Genomic DNA, 9,768 nt, shown 5'->3' on the forward strand with positions numbered 1-9,768 from the left:
AATAACTTAGTTGTCTCTGCATGGCAACACTTTTGTGTAGTAGTCGTTAGTAAATAAAGGTAGATGGTGTTCCTTCAAAATATATCGAAAATGTGATTTAATTACGTTTACGCGAATTAACATCCGCAGCCCATTGGCAGCCTTTTTCTTGCAGGATGGTATACATACTGTCCCACAAATATTGTCTACAGCCCATTACAGCGTGGCGGTGACATTAATCGTGTGATCTAAAATCAACAGTTCAACTAAAATCAACAGTACAAGCAGCCATTTGATCTCATCTAGGACACAGGTCATTTTTAAATAGAAGTTTAGATTGCATTAATATAAATTTCTATTTATAACCTATAAAACGATGTCAAGCAGGTTGCAATCGACAATCTCCTATTAACAGCTTCCCAGGGGTGAAAGAGAGACGGAAAAGAGGAAAGGCTGGTAGTAAAACCATTTCAGTTATAACTAGTTTTTGGGAGGAGTTTACGTATTATCTTTTTAAATTTTTCAACAATATCTACTTTATCTTGGAAAAGAAGCAGTTTTATATATATGCCATAATTATGAAAGAAATCTTGATAGTTACAGATATTTCATTTTTCGTTCCGGTTGTCCCAAAATTTAACTAATCTAATCTTTTTTTAACTAATTTAATATATGATACGCAACTTTAAAATTTGTTTATCCTTCGATTATTGTACATAAAAAATATTTTATAGTAATTTTTCATTACTAGTAGTTGTAATTCACTTACGCCGCACTGTCCAGTGGGCAATTGGCGAAAGTTCGGGAAACATCGTTGAGGATGATCCGAAAGCGTGCTATCACATTTCTGATTTTATGTACATTGGAAGACTCTCCGCTTCGGTAGCCTGGCAGTTTACGCGTAAAGTCGAGTACTTTATGTTAGAATAGTTTAAGGAGGACCGATACCGTATCCTCTCGGTCTCTTCGCTGACTAATCGAAATGATCACCCAACCACTCACTGACCTCTGCCGTATATGCTTGACTTCGGTGTTCTACTGAGAATCGTATTATTAAAATTTAAATTACTCTTAATATTTTATTATTATTATATTTAATAAGTGTTGAAAAAACATTAAATTACTATGTATACACTTTTTTTTTGCACAAATCCGAATCTACTACAGTTTTAAGCTTGAAAATTGTTTTAAAAAAAGTAAGTAGAGGTTTGTCTCTAGAGGTAGCTACGAATTATGCCCTTCGAGTTTATTCATTTTTTCTTAAAGTTTCTTTCGGGCTGCAGCCCGGAATAAGCTAAAAAAAATACATGAAATCTTCTCTGTAGACTTCATAGGAGAAATTTTAAAGAATTTTATGACAACTATCCAATCTATGTAGTCTTTTACAAATGAGAAATATATGGCGTAGTATTGTTAATTACGGAAGAATAAGTCGCTACTACCTTTGCGTGATGTTTTTTATTAAAACGTTGAGCGCCGCGTCAGCCATCGTTGGCTGACACTGGACTTTCTATTTTATCCACGTCAGCCACTGGTGGCTGACACTGAAATTACATTTAGGCCACGTCAACCACCGGTGGCTGACACTGAAATTATATTTAGGCAGCGTCAACCACCGGTGGCTGACACTGAAATTGCATTTAGGCTGCGTCAACCACCGGTGACTGACACTGACCTTTCACATAGGCAGCGTCTACCACCGGTGGCTGACCTTTCACATAGGCCGCGAGGAACAGCTGACTGACAGCTTATAACATGATACAAAACTATAAAATTTACACTCTTTTATGGAACTGCAGAAAATTTATTCAAAATTTACTTAATTATTGTGATTCTTGGTTTAATAAATTCAATTTACTAGGTTTCTATCCACCACTATTTCTAACTAATTCGTAGGCTTATATAATTCACCACTTTTAACTGATATGTCATACTAAACCTTTTAAAAACTAGCAAAATATATGTCTAATATTTGCAAATTTAGTTTGTAGTCATTAACCGTTGTGGCCTGTCGGGCAAGACATGTAAAATTAGCGTGGCGCTAAACGTGTTAATCGTTTTGTTTCTTTTTGATTAGATAACTTTTTTTGCTTTTACAGGGTTTGTATGAACCTGGAAAAAATATTAACTCGTATAAATTTTGTAATAAGGAAGATGAACTTGTTTCCAATATCGAAATAAAATTTCTTATCATCTACATTTGGATCTAAATATATTTACAGTGAAAATAAATTATTCTGATAGCTGCTAACATAATAATAAATAAAAAAAATCATGTGAATATTTCCACCTATTTTTTATTTTTTTCATGTGTGAATGAATCTTGTTTTATAACATTTACGTAACGTTTTTCACTAATTTGAACCTTATATTCTATAGTTCAAGTTTATTTCCTAATATTTCTTGTAATGTTAGAGTTGCTTAAGATAAGTAAGCACACCAGCATAAGCTTGCTTTGTGCTGGTTACGAAATACTTTTCCGGGAAGCGTACTCCTCACTTATTCATAGGAGATAATGCCCAAGGGAGACTGGAATAATTGGCAGTATACTGTTAAAAATCTTTTACTAGCGGCAAATTTGGACTAAATGCATACCTGCCAACTTTTAATCTTTTGGAGGAAGATTTTCCCCAGTGTTAGTAAAATAGAATTTAAATTACAATTTTAGGCAAAAGCAAACGTCGTATTTTGAAACAGCTTATGCGGGCTGTCATGACTTAGACTGATGTTGTATACGGAGCCCCTATCCGCTAAGTGGACACTCCACTCCTTCATCGCGATGTAGTGTCCGTAGGCGCCTGTAGTACTGTCGTTTTGCAAGAAATGCAAGAGAAGTAGCAGAAGCTTTGGGCGACGTAGGTTTATACTGCGTCTGGCTTATTATATGTGAGATTGTAGATCAAAATAGATTGAAAACCGTAAAAGTGGGACAAGTTAGGTAAAATACTAGGGGTGAATACCCCCGAGTCGGCGATCACATATAGGTCCTTTCACCTGTCTGAGAGTATCCATGGTGATAATAATGGGGGGGGGAAATAAATTTATTTATAATGCTTTGAGAGTATGCAATCTGATAATAAGAACGAGGTAATTGGATTGTGCTGCATCATGTCAGGAAGTAGGTCCTTATTTAAGAGTTCATTGAAGTCTACTGGATCTGGGTCTTTGGCATTACTAAAGAATGAAATTTTTAGTTTGCTAATATATTCGTTGATGGTATTTAATTTTAGATCATTTCTGATAGCATTATTTGGTAGGTAGTATGGATCACCTGTGATACGTCTCAGTAGCTTGTTTTGGGTTGTTTCAAGCTTTTTTAGTTGAGTTTGGTTTATACATCCCTAAGGCATATACATAGGTCATGCATAAGTTAATATAGGCCTTATACACATTGCGTAAAGTTTTTTTTTTTTAGATTTAGGGGTAGTGGAGAACTGGAGTTAATGATAGGTCTCAGGCAACTATATGCAGCATGACCCTTATTGATAACTTTCTTAACTTGCTGGTTCCAAGTTAGTTTGTTGTTGATAGTGAGGCCTAGGTAGTCTGCCTGGCTAACTATAGGGATGATTTTATCGAAGAGAGTAACATTATTATTGGTATTTCTCATATTCTTTTTCCTGCTGATCAGCATTAGTTTGGATTTCTCTGCGTTAATCAGGATTTTATTGTCCGCACACCATGTCTCTATGGTTGGCATAAGATTGTTCATATTTATTACAGCATGGTTAGCATTTAAGAATCTAATGGCTATGGCCGTGTCGTCGGCGTAGTATGCTATCATTTGGTTAATTTGATTATTGCAAGAGGGAAAATCCTTTGTATAGATTAAATATAGGATCGGACCTAATATACTTCCCTGCGGAACACCCGCATGAATATTCTTTTTAGTAGAAAATTGATAGTTCTGTCTTATTTGAAAGTCCTATTGCTGAGGTAGGAGTCAATAATTTTAATGATATTGTAAGGTAGATTTTGGTTGATAAGTTTGGTTATTAGTGCTTTATGCCAGACGCTGTCAAAAGCTTTTGCCACGTCCAGCATAAGCAGAGCTGAGTATTGTATCTTGAAGATGCCGTCGCTGATAAAATCAATTAAGCGGATCAGCTGCTTTGTGGTTGATAGTTTCTTCCTGAATCCATATTGGGGGCTGTCATGATAATATTGCATATTACTATACATGCTTAATTTTTTTAAAAATAGTGATGGTCAAAAAGATTATAAATTAAGTTTACAAATGCAAGGAATATATAGAAATCATACAGTTCACTACCACTTTAAATATAGAAATGAAATTTTACGCCAAATGCGTAAAAGTTGGCAGGTATGCAAATGTAAAGAAGGAATTTCACCCTTTTGATAAATATTTTTATGAAATTTAATTCGAAAAACTATTATAACTAACAAGAAGCTAAAAGTAAATTCTTACTTAATAATAACTACCAGTTTTGGTAAAAAAAATTAATATGATTTTTTCTGATTGTAGTTGTAGCATAACTGGCAGTGTTCACTTTAGAGGTGGAAAAACCTCACAGGACCTTTTTGATTAGGTGAATAATTATTTTAGTCAAAAAGAAACAAATACAACAAAAAGTTTGAAATTAAGCAAAATTTTTATTATTCGTAGCAGTTTTTTTATTGCTGTTTGGGATCCAGTTTTGCCTTTTAGTTGACCCAAACACACCAAATACAAAAGCTGAAAACAATAAGAGTACAATTACCGATCCAAATACTATTCGCCATTCTTTCATGCTTTGCTGAAAGTAAGAAAAAAATATCACAGCTTCCAATTTCTCTACATCATACTCTTATAATTTTTGTATTCTGTCACGATTGATTGATCTTTGTTACGATTTTATATTCTGTCGCAATTTATTATTGTTACGATTGATTGCGAACTGTTAAGATTTCCGTATTTTGTTACGATTGATAACCGTAATGATTTCTGTATTCTGTTACGATTGCTTGATTACTCACAGTTCCAGTATTCTGTTACGATTGATTGTTGCTACTATTTATGTATTTTACTCCAATTAAATGATTAATATTTCTTCATTCTGTTAAAGTTTCTTAATTCTGTCAGAGTTGATTAATTACTGTTACTAGTTCAGAATTCTATCTTGATGCTTAGCTTTGAGAAACAAGACATTTGTATTCGGGTGATTCTCACGAAACATGACAATTCGGACCAAAAAATTTCTTCAAATTTAAAGTCTTCAAAATAATCTAAAATTTTTTTTTGTATACTTCTTTAGCTACACTTATTCATATTTTATAGACAGCAGTGTAGTTTATAGACATTTGATCGAGAGAAAAAATAAAATAGAAATTCACCAACTCTTGAATGCCAGGAAAATGACATATTTCCTTAGAAGTTTAAAAAACAGTCATTTTAAGTTAATGGTAAGTAACTCAACTTAAGCCTTTATGTTAGATGGACCATAAATAGCTTAAATTAATTCTTTTTATCCACTGTAGAAAGAAACAAAAAAAATTTTGTTGCTGATGTGTGCAGTATAAAATTTTGTATAATAATCAATCATTAAATAAATAAATAACTTTGATTTCATCCAAGCATATTACAATCATACATAAACTCGGTATTAGGTTAATATTTGCTTTATTTTGCTTTTGCTCGGTATTAGGTTATAATTATAAAACAGTCAATGCTAGTGCAAAGTCATTTTAAAATGCTAACAGCAATGCTATTCATTTTTTTTTTTAAAAAATGCTCTTTTAGTATTATTGTATTAGATCTTGGAGCAAGGGACAGCGTATGTCATGTTTCGTGAGAATCACCCATCCACATATTTAATATTGTAATTAAATATCTATTATTTAATCTGTAATTATGCAGCTGACGTATTTTAAAACTTAATCAACATTGGAAAATATCATTTTAGTTAAAACTCATATCTCTTACTATTTTTATATAAAATTACTTTAAAAATGTCACTTTAAAAAAAGTTACGATTTCTGTATTCTTTTTATGATTGATTGGTTGCGATTACGATTTCCGTATTCCGTCTCCATTGACTGACTACTGTTATGACTACTGTCTTTTGTTACTCTTGGTTGATTACTGTTACGATCTCTCTATTCTGTTATGACCATATACAGTCACGATGAGTTGATTACTGTTACGATTTCAGTATTCTGTCTCCATTGATTCAATACTGTTATGATTTATTGATTATATTGCGACTTTTGTGTTCTATTTTGATGTTTTTTTCTACGAGATACAAGACATTTGTATTTACCACATTATATTAATATTACGTTTAAATATTTATCATTTGATCTGAAAATACGAAGCTGTGATAATTTAAATAATTTGATTAATGGTAGTCGTCATTAGAAAATATCAAATTTGTCGAAAGAAATATGTTNGGTCTTGGAGCAAGGGACAGTGTATGTCATGCTTCGTGAGAATCACCCATCCACATATTTAATATTGTAATTAAATATCTATTATTTAATCTGTAATTATGCAGCTGAAGTATTTTAAAACTTTAATAGCAATCAACATTGGAAAATATCATTTTAGTTAAAGCTCATATCTCTTACTATTTTTATATAAAATTACTTTAAAAAAGTCACTTTAAAAAAAGTTACGATTTCTGTATTCTTTTATGATTGATTGGCTACGATTACGATTTCCGCATTCTGTTTCCATTGATTGAATGCTGTTATGACTTCTTTCTTTTACTACTCTTGGTTGAATACTGTTACGATCTCTCTATTCTGTTACGACCATATACAGTCACGATGAGTTGATTACTATTACGATTTCAGTATTCTGTCTCCATTGATTGAATACTGTTATGACCTCTGTCTTCTACTACTCTTGGTTGATTACTGTTACGATCTCTCTATTCTGTTACGACCATATACAGTCACGATGAGTTGATTACTATTACGATTTCAGTATTCTGTCACGATCGTATTCTGTTATGATTTATTGATTATATTGCGACTTTTGTGCTCTATTTTGATGTTTTTTTTACGAGAAACAAGATATTTGTATTCACTACATTATATTAATATTACATTTAAATATTTATCATTTGATCTGAAAATACGAGGCTGTGATAATTTAAAAAAATTTGATTATTGGTAATCGTCATCAGAAAATATCAAATTTGTCGAAAGAAATATATTTTACTATTGTTTTATAAAGTTACATTTAAAAAAGTTACTTTACAAAATGCTGCGCTTTCGCAACTGTCCGGAATTCGTTTACCGGATGTAAGGGTGAGTACAATTTTTCAATTCTCAAGTAGTTCTCGAAGAAAAAAGCGGAATTGTTTTGAATTTTAGCAAACTCAAAATAATAATAAAATTTTACAAAGAAATTTTTAAATATTTTATATTTATTTTAATTTAAATATGGTAAGTAAAACAATTTTAGATAAAAATAATTAATTTTAGGACTATATATTTGAACATAGCTTCGAGCTACTATTATAAAAATCTTTCGCAAATTGTATCAAATTTTACGCTAATACTTCTTTTGTCAAATACTTATTTGAAATTACTTTATAAAAGAGAGCTATTTTAAGGGCAATATCATGTGCTATGCCAAATGAGCATTTAAGAAAGTTCGAGGAGGTTATAATTCAAAATTGACGGCCATCCCATAGAGACCAACTTGCATTTTCTTTGGAAAAGATTTTTACAAAGAAGCAGTAAAATAATAATTAAAAAAATGAAGAACAATACTTAAATCATGGAAATTTTAGTTTTTTGAGACACGTTTTATCTTTCTGTGTCTCTCTTTAAAATACCTCTCACTTCTCTTCGAACAGCTGTAATTTAATCGAATTCGCAGTAAAAAAGAAATAAATTTTTCGATAAAAATAGTTATAACATGGAATAAAAAGCGATGGACCATTAAGAAATTTATGGAAAATATTTTACCTCGCGGATCTCTCAAATTTTTTTTTATTAAAAATTTTATTCTTGTCAAACATTAAAATGATGTATTTCACTTTTTTTTCTAAATATATACCCATATTTTTTCGTGGGGTATTTTACCGGTCAATAAAGTTCAAGCTTCCGTCTCAATTTTTATTATAACCATTTACAGAGTGGGCGCTATTCGCGTGACTTTTTGTTACTTATTTCTTTTTTTAATCACGGCCGTCTGTTTTATCACATTTATTTTTCTATCGAAGAGTTAGAGCTATCTCTGAATTGCGATATCCAACTCTGATTTTTTTTTAAGGTTATGAGTCACTATCAGGCATTTGCGCAGTGTACCTTACACTGATGATTTTTTAAGAGTAAGTGCCTTTTCTCATTGTCCGGTATATCTTATACTGATGTTATCATAAGGTTATAGGTTTAAAGTAAACCGTACATTTCGAATCGGTTCTACAACTTTACTGCTATTGTACAGACTCAAAAAATAGGTTCAATAACGTGGCCGCTTCTGAGCCGTAACTCATGCTCGGAAAAACTCCTGTAAAGTGGCTTTATTGTAAAAATTAGGCAGAATAGGGGGAGGGGGCGATATTTTAATGACGATCGGGTGCAATAGCCATTGCCTTTTTATAATGACATACTGAATATGTAGGGGGGGACTTAAGCAATTTCCATATTCAACACAAGGTTCATTATATTATAGTTGATATATTTTTTGAATTGTGTTGTTTATTTAAATCACAGTATTCTCAAACCAACCAAGTAGTTGAAAAAAAACGCGTGTTTTAAAGTGATTGTAAAAATTGCTTACATTTTCATCAGTAAGATATCCAACATACATGGGAGCGAGGAACCCCAATAGACTAGAAAAAGTGTTTGCAATGGCATATAACGTTCCTATAATGAAAAAAATAAATAATTATATGTTTAAAAAAATAATAAATTTAATTAGTATATAATGTCAGGTATTTTTAAAAGAATAGAACTCCCCAGGGCTCCCACGGTCCTTAAAAAATTTTCAAAGTGGTAGTAAATTTAGGGTGATGCTATAATATATTTTTTTATTTTGATATACTTTTTTATAGTTAAGTGCTGGAATTTTTATGCATGCATATATTTTTTAGAAGACAATTTTTAATTTTTTGCACATTAATTTTAAATTTTTAACACAGAAATTAAAATATAAATTTTTTTAACCACTTTTTAAAATTCTCAAGGACCGTGGGACACAGTATCTGAACAATTTTTTAAAGTAAAATATCTTACTAAAATCTAATATGATTAAAATTGTCTTTGCGCATTCTCATTTGGTATAAGAGATAATTAAGTTATAGATATATGTCTAGAAAAGGTGTTTTTTTCATTTGCTTTTCGTGAGACATTTATAGTCAGCTTAAAATGTTTTGCACATTACCCGTGCTGATTAATTAATATTTTAACAACTTAAATTCTTTTCATAAAAATGTCTGAACTAACAATGCATCCTCTGCCAACTTTTAATCCTTTCGAAAATGAATTTTCCCAGTGGTAGTAAAATGGAAATTGAATTATAATTTTAGGCAGAAACATGCTGCATTTTGAGAAAACATTCGTTCGTTTGTTGTAGTGGAACTGGGCGTCTGAGGCCTTACGGCCCTTTTCCCATTCATCCTGAAATTTAACTAAGAAACATACATGACAAAATTAAAGTTTGGGGAGCAAATGGAGTTCTTGAGAAAAGAAAAATGGCACTTTGCCATTATTAGGTAATAACAAAATTACAAGTAATAAAAATGTACATGAAAAAAGGTAAAATTAAAGTACAATGGGAAAATAAACACTAATGAATATTTACAGTATTTACAGTTTGAAAATACATACAAA

At 31.3% G+C, this 9,768-nt stretch overlaps 1 protein-coding gene across 1 annotated transcript in view; it reads right to left on the bottom strand.

Moving 5' to 3' along the window:
* Window positions 1-4,573: 4,573 nt before the first annotated feature.
* The window catches only part of LOC107441738 (putative inorganic phosphate cotransporter), a 29,401-nt gene continuing 24,206 nt past the window's right edge, over window positions 4,574-9,768 (bottom strand). Inside the window, exons 9-10 of the mRNA XM_071182093.1 lie at window positions 8,717-8,802; window positions 4,574-4,736 (exon numbers count right to left, since the gene is read on the bottom strand). Coding sequence (XP_071038194.1) covers window positions 4,581-4,736; window positions 8,717-8,802 — 242 coding nt within the window. The 3' untranslated portion in view covers window positions 4,574-4,580. The remainder of the gene's footprint in view (window positions 4,737-8,716; window positions 8,803-9,768) is intronic.

The sequence above is a fragment of the Parasteatoda tepidariorum genome, chromosome 6 (assembly GCF_043381705.1).
Source record: "Parasteatoda tepidariorum isolate YZ-2023 chromosome 6, CAS_Ptep_4.0, whole genome shotgun sequence".
Classification (NCBI taxonomy): domain Eukaryota; kingdom Metazoa; phylum Arthropoda; class Arachnida; order Araneae; family Theridiidae; genus Parasteatoda; species Parasteatoda tepidariorum.